Source organism: Callorhinus ursinus, unplaced genomic scaffold, assembly GCF_003265705.2.
Source record: "Callorhinus ursinus isolate GAN/ISIS: 27379988/994484 unplaced genomic scaffold, GSC_fseal_2.0 scaffold41, whole genome shotgun sequence".
Classification (NCBI taxonomy): Eukaryota; Metazoa; Chordata; class Mammalia; order Carnivora; family Otariidae; genus Callorhinus; species Callorhinus ursinus.
The window spans coordinates 1,339,273-1,357,083 of NW_027397103.1; the positions used below are offsets into that span (position 1 = coordinate 1,339,273).

General features: G+C 55.7%; 1 protein-coding gene across 10 annotated transcripts in view; it reads left to right on the forward strand.

Moving 5' to 3' along the window:
* The window catches only part of CMKLR1 (chemerin chemokine-like receptor 1), a 60,268-nt gene extending 44,449 nt beyond the window's left edge, over window positions 1–15,819 (forward strand). For 9 of the 10 annotated variants that reach the window (XM_073880996.1, XM_025889314.1, XM_025889309.1 and 6 more), the window contains 2 exons: window positions 9,514–9,589; window positions 10,121–15,819. In XM_073880996.1, coding sequence (XP_073737097.1) covers window positions 10,124–11,218 — 1,095 coding nt within the window. In that variant the 5' untranslated portion in view covers window positions 9,514–9,589; window positions 10,121–10,123 and the 3' untranslated portion in view covers window positions 11,219–15,819. The remainder of the gene's footprint in view (window positions 1–9,513; window positions 9,590–10,120) is intronic. The other variant, XM_025889317.1, reaches the window with a different exon arrangement.
* Window positions 15,820–17,811: the final 1,992 nt, after the last annotated feature.

The following is a 17,811-nucleotide window of genomic DNA, read 5'->3' on the forward strand; positions in this document are numbered from 1 at the left end:
GCCACGAAACGGGGTGCCCGCTGAGGGAGAGGCATCCCCCTTCCCAAGGTTGCAGGGAGCTGGAGGAGAGGCCTCCAGGGCTGCCCGTCTGGCCCGTCAGGCCCGTCAGGGTGGGCCGTGGGGGAGGTGGCAGAGGAGGACGTCAGCCAGGCCAGACCTTCCCCTCCAAGGGAAGCGCTTCCTGCCTTGGGCCCGTGGCCAGGAGGTTAGTGGCAGGCCGGCTGTGGCTGGAGAGGCAGTGGGGTGGGAGAGCGAGGGGCCGCTGGTTAGTGGGGGGCCGGGTCGGCGCAGAGGTGAGTGGGGGCCGGCTGAGCCTCTCACGGGGGAGGGACGGGGGCCGGCGGGGGTAGACAGAAGACAGGGAGACGACACGGAGGAGAGAGAGACCAGGAGAGAGAGACAGGGAGACGCACACGCACAGCTGAGGAGAAAGAGAGAGAGGGGCTGAAGGACGAGCAAGCAGGGGGAGACCCCGACCGACGGACACAGACGGAAAGGGAGCTGAGTCCTTTGCAGGCTTAGGGCGCCCGTTTAGCCGAGGGGCGTGAACGAAGACACAGAGGGGAAGCTGAAGGCACACGGCTGCTGCCCAGATGCCTCCCGGCTCTGCTGTCCCCTGAGCCCGTGGGGACACAGGCCAGCAGGCAGTAGCTGGAGAAGGTGGGGCCTTGGACTCGGACGGACCAGATTCAAATCCCTGCGCTGCCGCTCGCCAGATGTGTGACTTCAGGCAGGCAACCCCACCCCCACCCCCTCTGGCCTCAGCCGTCCCCTTGAGAAAGCAGGATTGGTGACAGCCACCCTTGCAGTGTTAGGGGGAGGTCCAGGTGGGGAAAGGCCTCAGTGGGGCATCCCAGCCTCCAAGCCCGGGCCGGGGGCAGCAGCCTCCACACATACCTGCAGGATGGATGCACGAAGGCACCCACATCTCCAAAAGACTTTTCCTGCAGCACCTGGGATCATGACACATTCCCGTTCAGACCATTCACTAGAGGCAGAGGGGCCCAGCAGAAAACTCGCGGGGAACCTGGAACCTCGTTTTGCGCCATCTATAAAACGCACACCATGAACCCTGCCAAACTGACCCTTGTGGGGGCTCTTAGGCGGTTCCACTGGAGCAAAGACCAGAGAATTCCAGAATGTTCTGGGCAGGCGAGGTGGTAGACAAGGAAAGAGAGTGGGTTTGGCAGTTCGGCAGGCTGAGTTTGAAGCCCAACACGACACCTACCTGCCTGAAGCTTCCTCCTCCATCCACAGTACCTCACTTGACCTACCTTGCTTACCTGAGCGATCTGTGTGACCTTGGACACATTACTCACCCTCTCTGGGCTTCAGTTTCCTCTTCGTCACAGTGCCTAGGACGGTGCCTAGAATGTAGTGAGGGCTAAATACATGTTTGCTTAATAAAAACGAAGCCAGTAACATCCACCTGAGGTTTTTGCTCTCTGTGGCAGAAGGAATCAGATGTGAACTCGAGCCCGCATCCGTCCTGGGCAGGAGCTGGGCTTGCCAAGGAGGTACGAGGCCTTGGGTGCCACAGAGCCGGCTTACACTGGGCCAGGGCATCCCGCGGCGCATCCGAGTTCATTCCCAGTCTGAGAGGAGGCTTCAGGGTAGGGCACCGAAGGGCCCTGGGCAGGGCCAAGGCTGCTCACTTCGTCCTCAGCCGGCCAAGCGTGGCTTCATCGGGGATTCAGGGATGCAGGCGTGGGCTGGGCACTGCCCGAACATGAACACCAGCCAAGGATTTAGGGTGTCCGTTTGTTTGCTCTGGGTTTTCCTGGACCTCAGGAGACGAGAGAGGGCTGACACAATGACACCCCTGCATCCATCCTCGCTCACATCGCCGGCCTCCGGAAGCCCCCGCACTTGACCTCTCTTTCTTCACGGCGTTCATTTCCTCCTAGCCCCGTTTTCTCTCCGTCTCCCTCCCACCGCTGCTCCCACGGGGCCATCATAATCTGTTCCATGTGCCTCTTGTTATTTGGCGGTGTTCTTGCAAAATGTTTGTTACTGTTTTGTGTGCATCGCTGCTTTTGCGTGTGTGTTTTCAGTGCACTTAAGTGCTGTTACGGTTAGGTGGTTTTAAGATGCCCCGAATACCGCTGCTGTGTATACACTGGATGATCTGTTGCTTTTACCAGCTGCACGGCATTCACTGGTCCCCTCTCCCACAATGGACATTCAGGGGCCTCCAGCTTCCAGCCATCAGTGGACGCCTCTGTGTGCTTGCCCCCCCCCAGCGCCCCCCCCCCCCGCCCCGGAATCTTGATTGTTTTTGTGCACATGGTCTCCCCGTGGTCTCTTGCCCCTGACAGCCAGACCTTCGCTCTTTGTTGGAGGATTGACCTCAGGGGCTGGGAGTGCCTGGGAATGCACATGGGCAGGGCAGAGGGATACAAATACTCAGCCTCCTGGACCATGACCTCCATTGTTCCCTGAGCACAAGCAAAAGCCAAGGGCACCTTCTGCACCCTTGCCCAGCCTCCTCCCCTTCCGGATCTTATTTCTCCACTCCCTTACTGATTTTTCCTGGAACATTTCCTTGATAAATCACTTTTGCAGGGATCCTCACTTGGGGTTTGCTTCTGGAGAGCCGAAGCTAAGTCATGTGCCGCACCCCCCCCCCCCAGCCCCCGCAACACTGCCCATGAGCGTCCTGGTGTTGGGTGCCTCCCGGGGCTGGAAGGTGCACAGGGGTTCACGGGTACCCACCGTGTGGCAGGAGAGCCCGTGCGCCCCCACCCTGCCAGCCTGAGGGGTAGACATGCCAGCTTTGTATTCGTGCCATAGTCCAGTGGGCACAAAGTGTCATCTGGCTGTGGTTCTCATTTGCATGTCTTCGAGCATGAATTTGTCATATGCTGACATTTGGAAGTTTCCCTCTGGTAAATTACCTGTTCATATCATTTGACCTTTGTTCTGTTGGGATTGCTCTCTTTTTGGATTTGAAGGAAGGAGTTTCTTATACATTGTAGATGACAATCCCTTGATGGGTTTGGAAATTATAAATACCAGGGAGGCAGGCAGCCCTGGAGGCAGGGCCTGTGTGTGTGTGTGTGTGTGTGTGTGTGTGTGTGTGTGTGTGTAACCCATTGTAAGGATGGGACTTGGGCCCCAGCATGGGTGAGGCCATGAGGCAGAGAGCTGGGGATAAGATCCCCCACACTCAGTGTGAGCCATCTGGAGGAACCACAAATAGCAATGCTAGGTTATAACGATAATGCCAACATGTAGGTGTTATAGATTGAATTGTATCCCCCCCCACCAAATTCATATCTTGACGTCCTAACCTCCAATATCTCAGCATGTGACTGTATTTGGAGACAGGGCCTCTAAAGAGGTGGTTGTAGGGTAAAATGAGGTCATTAGGGTGGACCCCAATCCCTCCTGACTGGGCTCCTTATAAGAAGAGATCGGGATGCAGACCCATACAGAGCAAAGACCATATAGGACGCAGGGAGGAGGTAGCTGTGTATGAGCCAGGGAGAGGGACCCTTGGGGAAACCAATCCTGCCAACACCTCGATCCTGGACTGAGAGCCCCCAGAACTGTAAGGAGATGAACATCTGTTGTCTGAACCGTCCAGCCTGGGGTCCTTCGTTACAGCAGCCCGAGCCGACTGCTACAGTAGGCATGACGCGCCACGTTCCCAAATCCTCAGGGGGAAGGGCACCTGCCTCCTTGCAGGACTGTTGCCCGGGACAGCAATTCTAATGGGCTTGGCCCCTGCCACACAGAAGTGTCCGGTAAATGACGAAGCCGGTAATGAATACCACACGTACCTCTTAAGCACTTGCGCTGTGCCAGGCACGGAGCTGGGGACTGGTGAAGAATGAGCGTCTGACGTCCGGCAGGCCTTTTCGGGGTGCTGGGGGGCAGTGGGTAGGACGTGGGCGGCATCGCAAGGAGAGGACTGGGCGCTGGCCAGAGTGGAGATGAAGGGACCGGTGGGGTCAGAAATGGGTACCAGTAGAAAACTCTAGAGGATGCTGATTCTGGCCGCCCCCACCCCCATGCCACAAACACCAGCAACAGTGACAAAGACAACAGTGGCCTTAGGCTCTACAGGGTGTGTGTACAGTGCTTCACAGACCTTACTTTGCCTCCCTGTGCCTCCGTATCCCCATCTGTAAATGGGTACGCTCATGTCCCGGCCCCGGAGGGCTGTCGTAAGGGGGGGTGTGAAGCGTGTGGCCCGCTGTCCAGCACGCGGGAGGTGCTCTGTTAGTTACAGTGCTGAGCTTTCGTGCCCCAGGCAGCGCCCAAGTGCCCCAAAACACACCCCACCTACTCAAGCCTCGCAGCAGCCCGGGGGTTAGTCCTCGGGATCCGCCCCGCTGCGCTGGGATCGCAGTGGAGCCCCTGAGAGGGCTCAGCCCCCGTCCAGGCTGCTGTAGCAGGATGCCCGAGACTGTGGGGCTGAAGCAACAAACCTTCATTCTCACAGTTCTGGAGGCTGCGAGGTCCAAGACCACACCTGAACAAGTTGCTTCTCCTCTCTGGGCCTCCGTTTCGGGACCTGCCAAATGGGGATGATAAGAACACTTGTCCTGCCTGCTTCTCAGGGCAGCTGGGAGGGTGAGCTGAGGCCATAAAGGAATAGAAAGCCATCCTTTCCTTCATGCGCTTCCTGTAGGTCTCCGGGAGGGGATGCCAGGGAGGAGGGGGCACCGAGGCAGGGTGCTGTCTCCGTGGCCTGGGCAGTCTGTCCTAGCGGCCTCAGAGCAGCCCAGCTCAAGGCCCCGTTCCAAATGGGTGTAAGTTCAGGGTTCACTGGTCCTGAGAACCGGGGAAGGCGGACTCCTTGAGGGGCTAGGAAAAGGAGAGCAATGAGTAGGTGCCCGGGAAGATGGAGCTGGACGCCCTAGTGCATGAGGAGGCCTGAGAACAGATGTAGCAAGAGGTGCTCCGCCTTCTGGAAAGCACAGTGGTTAAGAGCAGGGCTCAAGGTCTGATGATCCTGGGTGTGAATTGGTCACCAGCCTCGACAATAGCCTCACTCCCTCGCCTTCACATGGGGGGGAGGGGTCACAGCAGCACCACTCCCGGGGCTTCCTGGGAACGTGTGAGCTAATGCAGTGAAAGTATTTATATAGCGTTTGGGCTCTTGTGTGCACCCAATCAATTATTATTTATCACCCGGAATTAAAACCATTGGAAAGTATAACTCGCTGCAGACCTAAGAAGCAGCCGGAACCAGTGCAGAAGGCTGGCGGGGTGGGGGGGGGGGCAGCAGGGTGGACTCCATTGCTGCCTTTGACCTGCAAATGTGACTCTGAGCTTCCTTGTGGCCACGTCAAAAAGGGAAATGTGATCAGTTGTTGAACTTGAATTATTAAGAATGAGGAAACAGCCCAGTGCCTCAGGGGAAGCAATGTTGTTCTTTACCCTGAATTCTCCTGGGCATTTCTCACTGAGCAGGGGGCTTCACAAAGGGCACCGGAGAGAGGCAGTGGGTGGGCCGTGGCTCATGGGCCGGGATACACACGGCATCGCAGGTATGATTTTCACGTGGAGCCGAGTCTAGGCATCTTGAAGGAAAGATGAAGGGGAACCTGGCAGGGTGGCTCAGGGAAGGCAGCTCTGTAGGAGCATCAAGAATATGACGAAGGTCTGAGCTCTCCGGCTTCAAAGCTAAGGCTTAGAGAGCTCCAAGGGGTGAGTGGCGGGACTGGGGACCGCTTAATCCCTCAGGGAAGCAGGGGGACCCCAAGACACTGCTCACTTGGGGTCCTTGGAGGTCCAAACTTCCCACCTGTGTGGCCTTGGGCAAGTTGCTTCACCTCTCTGAACCTCCACTTTGTGCACCTGCAAGTTAAAGTTACCCCTTCAGGGCTGTCGGGAGCATTGCCTGGAGCCTGGCGGAGCAGTGCTGGGCATGGACTGAGCCCTCAAATAAATGTTGGCTATGTGTATATACACATAGAATGGGTCTACAGTTATACTTTCTTCAGGAGCTTCCTGTTTCCTTGTTTAAGGAACACAAATAACTAGAACTTTATACTTCCTTTTAATTGACAGCCGGCCAAGGGTTCGTTGTCGCTTTACCTGACCCTTCCCAACAACACGAGGGAGGCATTCTTACCCCTATTTGAGAGGCGAAGAGGTCAGAGCAGCTTAGAGAAGCAAAATCCTCGCCTGTGTCACCCTTGATCCGCCCTTGAACCCAGAAGTGGGAGATAAGTGGGCAGGACTCAGCTGGTCCTGCGGCCTTCCCGGCCCCTCCTCCCTTCCCAGGCCAAGTTCATTTTAGGAGGGCCTTAAGAGTAGAATCCTGGGGCATAGCAACCACGGGAACAGCGCGGTGCTTGCCCTGTTCTAAGAACTTTACGCGTGACTTTCAAGCCTCACAGCCATCCATGAGTTAAGAGACTGTGAGGATCACACCCGTTTTCCAGATAAGATAACTGAGGTGCAGAGAAGCTAACTGACTTGCCCGTGCTCACAGGAGGTTCGTGCAGACCCAGGATTTGGGAGCTGGCAGCCTGGCCAGGCCCCAGCGTCTGTGTCCTTGACCCCTCCGCTGTACCGCCAGGGCTAGCGCAGAAATGGGCTCAGGCAGGAGGGATGTGGGTCGGGACAGGCCGAGGGCGGGTATGTGATGAAACACTCTCCCGGGAGGGCCAGGGGGCTCGGGGGGAGGGCACAAGCCAACTGGGGACACTGACTCACTCGATTCCTAGTTGGCCGAGGGGGTAGACGGATGGACATGCCCAGAGGATGTCAGCGCCACCTTGTGCCGCCTCAGCCTGCCCGCCCCCCGCCCTGCTCACAGATGAGAAGACATGGCCTCTGACCCCGAGCTGCTCCCGGCCCAGCCAGAGAGCCAGACGTGACGTTATTTGTGTCTAGGGCATCTCTACAGATGCTGTGCAAAGTGCTGGATCCCCACTCCTCTTCACTCTCCTCTCGGGGCTCAGACGCGCCCCCCCCCCGCCGCCCATCGCCACCACCGACAGCCAATGAAGGAGGCATGCTGGGCCCAGGGAGACGATCCTGCCTGCCCCAAGAAGCGTAGGACTGATGCCCAGGCCGGGGGACACCCCCTCCAGCCCGCTCCGGGCTTCCTGGCCTTGCTCCGGCCCCAGGGCACCTCTGTCCTGTGCCTTGTGACTGGCTGTGAGCTCCTGTGGGAAGGGACCCTCGGGAAGCCATTTCCTCATCCCTGCAGCCTGCACGGCCCGGCGTAGGGAATGAGGACATAGTCATCTTGTTCTCAAGGAGACGCTTGGTGACTGTCATTGAACCATGATTTCAGGGGCAGCATGTAGGGTTGGTGAGAGCCCTTGTTCCGCAGACCTGGTCATGACCACCAATCATATTTCCCCCCAGTTATGGGGGTGGGGCACACTGTTCCCATCTGCTCTCTGCATTCCAGGGGTCACAGGAAGCCCCGGGGGACCCCTCACTGGGCACATCTGGACTATCTTCCCAGCCTGCAGAAGTAGGATGATACCCAAGTGGGGTGACACTTGAATTCTGAGTCCCTTGAACCCAGAATGATGCTCAAGGGGCTTGTCCAAGTGGCTTTTATTTAATAAAAGCAAAAGATGACTTTTCTGCCATAAAATACAACCTCAAGGCCATTAAGGACCAGCAGGGCATTTCCACAGTGGAAGTTGAGTTATTTATAATGAAGCATCGATCAGCAGTCTCGGGAGCTGAACATCTGGTTTGGAGGCCATGTGTCAGGATGGGAAGAGCTTGGGTGGTGGGAGGTGCCTGGGCGTGGGGCTGTCAGAGCCCCGTGTTCAAATCCCATCTTGGAATTCAGTGGTTTCTGCCCCTCTCCCCAACCCGGGCCGTAACGGAATCACTAATATTTTTTGAGGGTTTATTGTGCGCCAGCACCGAACTGATGCGCCATATTCCCGGGGCCTGCGATTTTTACATCCATTCTGCAAAGGAGTGAGTATCCCCATTTTACTGATGAGGAAGCAAAGGCTCAGAGAGGAGTCATGGATCCAAAGCCACATAGCTGGCAGGTGGTTGAGGTTGGGTTTGAACCATGCCCGCAGGCGCGCCTCCAAGACCTCCCAAGCTTGCCAACTCCCCGGAATCTCAGTGCATTCCTCCTTAGATTGGGAAAATCCCCAACAAGGTTGCTCTGGGAATTGGCCCAAGTACCACTTAAGTTGCCTGGCACATGGTAGGTGCTCGGTGAATGTATTCATGTCCGTCTCCTCCCCAGGCTGTCGCGCCGGCGGGTCTGCGTGTGATCCACAGCCCCCACAGGGCCCGGGCAACACCCAGGGGGAAGGAGGCTTCTCTCTCTGGGCCTCGGTTCCCCAGATCCAAAACGGGAGTCACCACACCTGCCTCAAAGAGGCCCTGGGAAGACAAGACGAGGGGAGTAGTGGGTGTTCAGGGCCATTCCTCTTCTGTCTTCCCAGTGACTGGAATGGTGCTTTCTGGGGCTGTCCTGGCAGCAGACTTGCATGGAGCTCTCCGCACACTCCCGCCCCGCCCCACACCCCCTTCCCCCCGTGCCTTCCCCTACCCCTGCCCCTGATGCAGGCCCTCCTCTGTGGATGTGCTTGGGTGGGGCAGGCGTTGGGGTGAAGGCGCCGGCAGTTCATCTGGGTTTGAGGGGCTCCACCACTCCCCAGCCTCCGCCCTTGGGCATCACTTAGCCTTTCTTTTTTTTTTTTAATTTTTTATTGTTATGTTAATCACCATACATTACATCATTAGTTTGTGATGTAGTGTTCCATGATTCATTGTTTGTGCATAACACCCAGTGCTCCACGCAGAATGTGCCCTCTTTAATACCCATCACCAGGCTAACCCATCCCCCCACCCCCTCCCCTCTAGAACCCTCAGTTTGTTTTTCAGAGTCCATCGTCTCTCATGGTTCGTCTCCCCCTCTGACTTACTCCCCTTCATTCTTCCTCTCCTGCTATCTTCTTTTTCTTTTTTCTTAAAATATGTTGCATTATTTGTTTCAGAAGTACAGATCTGTGATTCAACAGTCTTGCACAATTCACAGCGCTCACCATAGCACATACCCTCCCCAATGTCCATCACCCAGCCACCCCATCCCTCCCACCCCCCACCACTCCAGCAACCCTCAGTTTGTTTCCTGAGATTTAAGAATTCCTCCTATCAGTGAGGTCATATGATACATGTCTTTCTCTGATTGACTTATTTCACCCAGCATAACACCCTCCAGTTCCATCCACGTCGTTGCAAATGGCAAGATCTCATTCCTTTTGATGGCTGCATAATATTCCATTGTGTATATATACCACCTCTTCTTTATCCATTCATCTGTCGATGGACATCTTGGCTCTTTCCACAGTTTGGCTATTGTGGACATTGCTGCTATAAACATCGGGGTGCACATACCCTTTCGGGTCCCTACATTTGTATCTTTGTGGTAAATACCCAGTATCACTTAGCCTTTCTGAGCCTCTGCTTCCTCCTCTGTAAACTGGGAGCAGTGACAACAGATCCGATCTCTGGCTCTATCCCTGGATCGAACCGCTACCTCTCTGTCCTTTCCTGCAGGTGTTTCTGGCTGTGCCCAGGGACTGACTGGCCAAGGACCCCCGTCGGAGAGCCTTGGACACCCCAACAGTGAACGGTGAGGGTCTTCTGTGGTCTGAACAAATGTCTCCAAAGGGCACTGGTGGGGGACCCGTGACGAGGTGGAAGCACTTGGAGAATGCCAGCACGGGGTTTGGGAAACATGGCTGGAACCAAGTTCCCAGCACTACCGCACCCCTCCTTCATTGCACCATCATTGCGATTTTACCATGAATTGAGGAATCTGATGAATGTTCGTTTCCCTCACTAGACTGTAAGGGGAAGGGGAGGGTCCCAGAGAGGCAGCAAAACAGGGTTGTCGCGAGAACAGACTCTGAAGGAGGGGTGTGGCTCCCGGCTCCGCCTCTTCTCCGTTGTATAACCTCGGGCAAGTGACTCAGGCTGTCTCCACCTCAGCTTCCCTGTCTGTAAAATGGGGGTTGTAGTTAAGTAAGTACTTGAGCCGTCAAGATACCAAACTGGCCTGGCTCAGAGTCAGGCAGAACCCTGTCGGCCTTGCTGGAGTTGGCCAAGCTCTTAGAGCCAGTCCCCTCACGCGTCCTCTACTGACCCCTGTCTCCCTTCACAGAGAATGGGCGACGAGGATTACAACACCTCCCTCGCCTATGATGACTACTCGGATGATTTTGACCCCATTATGGTCTTGGAGGAGTCTTCTCCCCTGGAAGGCAAGGTGGCCAGGATCTTCCTGGTGGTGGTCTACAGCATCGTCTGCTTCCTCGGGATCCTGGGCAACGGGCTGGTGATCATCATCGCCACCTTCAAGATGAAGAAGACGGTGAACACCGTCTGGTTCCTCAACCTGGCCGTGGCGGACTTCCTGTTCAACATCTTCCTCCCGATCCACATCGCCTACGCCGCCATGGACTACCACTGGGTCTTCGGGACGGCCATGTGCAAGATCAGCAACTTCCTGCTCATCCACAACATGTACACCAGCGTCTTCCTGCTGACCGTCATCAGCTTCGACCGCTGCATCTCTGTGCTCTTCCCCGTCTGGTCGCAGAACCACCGCAGCGTGCGGCTGGCCTACGTGGCCTGCATGGTCATCTGGGTGCTGGCTTTCTTCCTGAGCTCTCCGTCCCTGGTCTTCCGGGACACGGCCCACGTGCATGGGAAAATATCCTGCTTTAACAACTTCAGCCTGTCCGCGGCCGGCTCTGCCCCGTGGCCCACTCACACCCGCCTGGACCCCGTGGGCTTCGGCCGGCACATGGTGGTGACCGTGACCCGCTTCCTCTGTGGATTCCTGGTCCCCGTGCTCATCATCACGGCCTGCTACTTCACCATCGTCTGCAAGCTGCGGCGCAACCGCCTGGCCAAGACCAAGAAGCCCTTCAAGATCATCGTGACCATCATCATCACTTTCTTCCTCTGTTGGTGTCCCTACCACACGCTCTACCTGCTGGAGCTCCACCACGCCGCCGTGCCCGGCTCCGTCTTCAGCCTGGGTCTGCCCCTGGCCACGGCCATCGCCATTGCCAACAGCTGCATGAACCCCATTCTGTACGTCTTCATGGGCCAGGACTTCAGAAAGTTCAAGGTGGCCCTCTTTTCCCGCCTGGTCAACGCTCTGAGTGAGGACACGGGCCACTCCTCCTACCCCAGCCACAGGAGCTTTACCAAGATGTCGTCGATGAACGAGAGGGAGACCAGCATGCTTTGAGGCTCATCTGGGAAGGCCCGATGGACAGACACTCCGGCCTTGGAGGCCCCGAGCTCTGCCTTCTCAAGACCATGGCAGAAACCTCTTCAGGACCCACTGATGCCCGCTGTAGTCTGCACGGTGCTGACCTGCGTTTTGAGCTGGGAGTCCAGGGCCTGGAACTCCTTTCTTTGAGTGGCCCGGTGGACAGGGCATGCCGTGTCCTCTCAACCTTGGACTCTCTCTGTGAGGACCTGGGGCCTGGGGGAGGCGGGGGAGGGAGAAGAGCTAAGGCCCTCAAAGGAGGCAGCCTGAAGGTGCTCACCCTCGAACTTCCCAGGGTGATGGTGCTTTGGGGGCCACAGCTATTTGGGGGATGAGGGTGGTGCCAGCCCCTCGCCCCAGGCCCCCGCTCTCCCCTTGCCTTTGTTGCCGGAGGTCCGGGCCATGGCGGGCAGCGCCACCCACAGCTTCCACCCCGTCCCCGGGGACTGTCCCTTCCTTCCCTGGCCCACTGGCTCTGACTGCCGGTGCTCAGAATTAAGCACACCAGGTCAGGGGGCCAGGGAAGGAGGGCCTGTCCTCCTCAGCTTCCTCAAAGCCTTGCCAAAATCAGCTTCAGGAAGCAACCTGGGAGCATCCTGCAGGTTGAAGAGAAGGTCCAAGGGCTCAGTCACTGAACTCAGCAGAGCCTGCAGCCTGGGCCCTTGTCGTGTGCCTCTGAGATGCAGGCCGTGGGGACGCCACAGGCGTGGAACCCCTCCACGTGCAGCCCTGTTGCCTTTTCTCAACGAGGACTGACACCTTCCTGTGCTACAGTGTCATCGTCCCACTTAGAGATGACAAAGCCGAGGCTCCGTGGGGGTGGGGCGGGGAGTAACTCACCCAGCGACGCGCAGCTAGCCAGAAGCAGAGTTAAGATGTGAACCCAGCTCTGTCTGGCTCCAGATCCTCTGGTTTTTTTTTTAATGACGATTGTATCCATTGAGAATATTCTAGACTCTCATGATAGCCTGCATTTATTAGCACCCTTTACCCTAAACACTGTCCATGTATTATCTCGTGTATTCCCCCTGGCAGGCCTGAGTTCGGTACACGTTAGTACTGCCCTTCTACATAGGAGGGATAGCTGAAGCTCAGAGAGGTTAAGTAACTTCCCTGAGGGCATCCAGCAGGTCTCTGCCAGAACCTGGATTTGAAACTAGGTCGGCCTGGCTCAAAGAAAGCTGCAGAATCAGGGTTTGGAGAGAGACTTGGGGTTTTGACCATAAATATTGATTCCTCGGCAGATTAATATAAACCTCTTAATAACCCATAAGCCAGCCTTGCAAACAGTTTTCCACAGTGACCCAACATGGCAAAGAAAGTACACTCGGCCTCCAGTCCCCTGATGCCCGTCCACTCGTGCCCACCATGTTTCCCATCTGCTGCACCCCCCGAGACCTCCAGGGAAGGCGGCGGGGGTACAAAAGCTGGGCCGGAGGCAGTCTCTGGTGGGCCCGAGGCCCTCTGGCCTCCCAGTGTCCACATTCTCTTGTCTTCCACGTGTTGTCGTTGTGAAGCCAATTCCCTGACAAGATGCAAGGAACAGATGTGATGTCTACACAGCGCTGGGCAGGTTCCCGAGGCCATGGGCTGTTTGGAAATCACACCTCATTAAGAGACAGACTGTTCCTTCCCTCCGTGGGTCATTGCGCTTATGATGAGGCAGCTCGGAATTGACCCCAAGTCTGGGCGTCCGGTGGCTTCAAGAAATCTAAACTTGGGCCATCGGAGAGCAAAAAACGGAGCTTGAAAGCTTGCCCAGTGCTTCTTGTCACCTCCCACCGCAGCGGCACAGGTGAAGTGGCTAAGGCACGAGACTGCATGGGACGTCAGGCCCCAGAGACGGTCCTCAACCACCCAGGCTCTGAACCCCAGGTGCTGCTTGCTCGGGCTGGGGCCCTCGCTCCTCCTGGGCTGCATGCTGGCCGGGCCGGGCCAGGGAGCCAGGAACTCATTTTGTCCTTGGAAAAGCTGATGAACAGGAGTAAAATTCAAACCAGCTGTTTCCTCCTTAGGGTCAGGCCGCTTCCTGGCTGCCCCACCAGGAGTTTCTCATTAAATCCTGAAATGCAACCATGACATCCTCCTGCATCTTGTCCTTGTTAAGGACAAAGTTGCTTTTGAATAAAGAGACTGAGGTGAGAGTGGGGCGCTGAGCTGGACGTTCCTGCCCCCCAAACCCCTTTGCCATCCTCCTCTACGTCAGAACAGCAGGCCAGGCTCAGAGAAGTGCAGCGTGCTGTCCAAAGTCACATAGCAGTGCTGGGAGGCAGCAGCAGGAGGAAGCCTGAACCTCCCTACCAGTCCCCAAATTTAGGACTTCAAAGAATCTGCATTTTGAAAAGCATTCCCTCCACTTATTTCAATTTCTTAGCAGCCAAGGACAGTAGGTTGTTAGTAACTGACTCAAGATAGCCCCCACCCACCCACCCAGCCAGCCATTTACATAACCACACCCACCCAGCCAGTCATTTACATAACCATTTCTAAACCCACCCATTCATCCATGCCCTAAAAATCTATTTACCACCTTCTCTTTGCCACTGCTGTGGTAGGCACCGGGAATGCAAGGGTGAGCAGGGCATACACAGCCTCTGTCCTCAGGAGCTCCTCCATTGGTTAGTGGGAGAGACAGCCAATAGTTTTTTAAAAACCGCACCCTTAATAGAAAACTGCCACGCTAAGCGCTACACACCTATTAGAGAGAGATCTGAGCCTGTCCAAAGACCAGGGAAACCTCCTCGGGGAAGAGACGCTTGAGTTGCGACGTGTAGGATGGGTAGGTGCTGATTCGGTGGCAGGAGTGGAGGGGGGGGAGTGGGAGAGGGTGCTCCAGGTGGCCGGAACAGCACGGGAGGAGAGAGTGATGGCGAGGGACTGAAGGGGATGGGGGCTGCCGCCCAGGGAGTAGAATGAGCCCAGAGCAGATAGGATGGAGAAGAGAGCAGGGGGGCCCGTGGGCAGGGCAGGCCACGCTCCGATCTGCATCTTGCCATGATGCCCAATGCCCGGGGCTGCTCTGGGCAGGGCAGGATGGGAAGGGCCGAAGGGGAAGCCGGGAGGATGGGAGCAGAGGTAGAGCTCCAGAGAAGTGGACTATTCAAGAGATACCTAAAAGCTACCCAAGCTCTCTCAGGGGAGCCGTGAGCGGGAAGCCAACCCAGGGCCCATTTCAGCTGCACAGAGACCTCGGAGCATTGCTTTATTGATGGAAATTAATTGTAAATATTATTCAAATTTACCTCCCAGTGCACAATTACATTTCTCAGGGGAGCCCTCTGAGCACATAATAAAGCCCTATAAATAATACATATATTAACCTAAGAGGAACAGAGGCATATTAATGTGCACTTGTGGGCGGCGGCTGGGGTGAATTTAGGCAGACAAGACGCTAAGTGCTTGGACTAGGGTTTGACTTTGGAGGTCACCCGAGCTCTGTCCCGGGGAGCTTCCGGAAGTCTCTCCCCCCGGGGGGGCAGCCAGTTACTGCCCAAAGGCCTGGTCAATGGGCAGGTGCAGGCAAGGAGACAGGTAGTCAAGGGTGCAGGAAGCACAGGTGCATTGGACGCTTATCTTGTGCCCAAAGCTTCAAGAAAGCACGACCCCTAATAATAATAGTAGGTCATATTAATTGAGCATGCCCGGGGTTTGGGTATCCTCCAAGTGCTTTGGTCTCATTATCTCATTGAATCCTTACGACAAACTTTGTGGTAGCAGCCATTCCTAGCCCCATTCGCCGTGAGGAAATGAAGGTTCAGAGAGGTGCAGTGTCTTGCCCAGCGTCACACAGCTAATAAGTGACAGAGCTAGGATTCCAACCCAAGTGTGTTTGACTCGAAAGCAACTTGGAAACACAGACTGTCCTCTAACAAGACTCCTCCCTGGAGAGAGGTAGGCAAGCATACGCTCTCTGTCCAGTGTCAGATTTTAAGGAGGTGGAAACCAGGGGTGGGGGGGATCTGACGGATTGCTTTTTCCTCTCGGAGGAAGGAAATGGTGTCTGGATGGGCTTGTCATTTCCTCACAGCCCTAGGAATCTTAAAAACCACATCCCTTCCCATCCCCCCCCTCCTTTTACAGACAGTGAAACTGAGGTTCTTTGCAGATCAGAATGGGACCTCCCACCTCCCTGACTGTTGGGACATGAGCTGCATGGGAAAATGCCCACGTGAGCCACTTTTCTGAGCACCGCTGTTCTAGAACAGACCTGGGCGTTCACCGAGCTGCCAGTTTGTCAGTCAGGGCTTTGGTGCTGAGCGGCCCCGAAGGACCCCTGCTCGGGATCTGGGGGGGGGGGGGGGGGGCGTCATTGGGGCATTTCCAGTGGAATCCTATAAAGGGAAAGCAGGGGACCTTGGGAAACCCTGGTACAGGGCAGAGACAGGCCATGTTTGTTATCCCTCACAGGTGTCCTGCATAGGGGTGACGATGCGCTCTATCTGGATCTAGGTGGTAGGTACGTGGCTATCTTCATCAAACATCCGTCATTTGTCTATACATATATGATTATTGCACTTTACTGTAGTAAGTTAGGCCTCAATAAAAGTATTTTGAAAAATAAATTTTAAAATGTAAAATTTATGAACTAATTCATGGTGCCTTCAGGAGGGACTCCCCACTCCCTTTGGCACTCTGAACAGAATCAGATTCAAGAGAGCAAGTCAGGGGGAGACTATGTAGTCTCAGCAGGGTCCATCCAGGGAGGCAGCATCTCAGGAAGGACTGAGCCTTCCCAGGGGTCACCCCAGCCCTGTCCCCATAGCCTTTGAGGGCTACGACAGGGTCATGTGGGCTCAGGTGTCAGAATGCTCAGGCTTGAATCCCAGTTCCACCATTGACATCGGCTAGGGTTAGGGCTTCGGTTAAGGCTCTATGACTTGGACAAGCAGCTCAACATCTCCAAATCTTCAGTTTTCTCATCTGTAAAATGGGTATAAGAAGAATCTGCAGCTCACGGGGTTGCCGTAAGGATTCAAGATGTCACACAGAAGCACTTAGCAGGTGCCGGGCTTGCATACGCCACCCACTTTCATCTGGAAGCACGTCAGCCTCCTCCCTGGTCTCCGTGCTCCCGGCCTTGCCCCCCACAATCCACCCTCCATGAAGCAGCGGGAGTGAGCTTCCATCATGGAGCCCAGCAATCCAAACCCCTTACAGGGGCTTGCGAAGTCCTAGAGGATTGACACTACCTCCTCCATCTTCAGCTCGTGCTGCTCCCCATCCAGGCGTCCCTCCCTGCCTTTGTATTTGCTGTTCCCAGACCACTGATGGCATGACTGGGCCCCCCTCCTCCTTCCTGCCCCAGCCTCTCCTGAGCGAGGCCCTTCCTGATCCCTCTGACCCCTCCCCGCGGGTAAAGCAGCCCCATCCCTATTCACTATCAGATCCCCTGTTTTCCATCCCTGACGCTACTTCCTGCCATCTGGAAGTTTATATATTTGTGTTTAGCTGCCTTTAGTCTGTCCCTCTGCTGGGCGGAGGAGCCCTTGTCTGTCTGGTGCGCCTCTGTATCCTTGGCACCCAGAGCGGAGCTCAGCCCAGGAAACGTGCTCACGATCCTTTGCTGTACAAGTGGGGAAATAACCATAAGTGGACGTTCCTTTGATCAAATCATCACCATCATCGAGTTTCAAGACGATCACTATTACAATACGCTGTTTCCAAAGTGTTTTCACTTTTTTCTTTTCCTATCCCAAGGAAAGTTGCGGGAGGGGACTATCGCCCATTTCACAGACGTGGATACTGAGCCCTCCCTGCCCCAACCCAGGGTCGCTTGGTTCAGAAGTGGAGAAGCCAGCATGGAGGTCTTGCCCCGGTACCATCAGGAGTGCTCCCAAACCAAGGAGGTTTCCATTCAGTGCTTTTATCTCCCCTGGCCTTTTCCTTTCCCCTTTGTCTGATTAATTGCAGCCTGAAAATAAAGGAACCAGATGCCTCCCCTCCCACCCACCACACCCCCCACCCCTTGCATTGTTTTGTAGTTCTTTTCCGGACCAGGACTCTGTTAAGGATTTGGCTGGTACTACCGTGACCACAAACTTCCTGTGTTTATCCTTCCCTTTAGAAATCATGGATGAAGCAATCAGCTGGGTGCCAGGTCTGTGGTGGGCACTGGGCGAAGCTACGGCAGAAAGTCCAGCTAGACACCTGATGCTCAAGGACCCTTGGAGCCCAGAGGTGGACCCCAGGATCTTCTTTTCCCTGGTTTCCACCATGCAGCTGTTTGGCGTCCGTGCAGCAAATATCGGGATGATTGAATGAGTTTCTGGTTGGCGCCCAGACGTTGGAGCTGTGGAGGAAGGACAGACACACACACACACACACACACACACACGGGGAGGTGGAAAAGGGGGCTCTCCACTGTGGCTGGTGGGTGGTAATAGCTGGTGAGCCCCTGGTTGATGGAAGGCAGCTAATATGATGCCCAGGCCACGGCTGAGACCCTGGTGCTTGACTGGGAAGAGCTGACTCTTGATGGCATTTCAGGCACCATGACAAGCAACCAGAGGCAATGCCACATTCATCATCTCATCTCATCCTCATTAAAAACCTGCTGGCAAAAAACCACC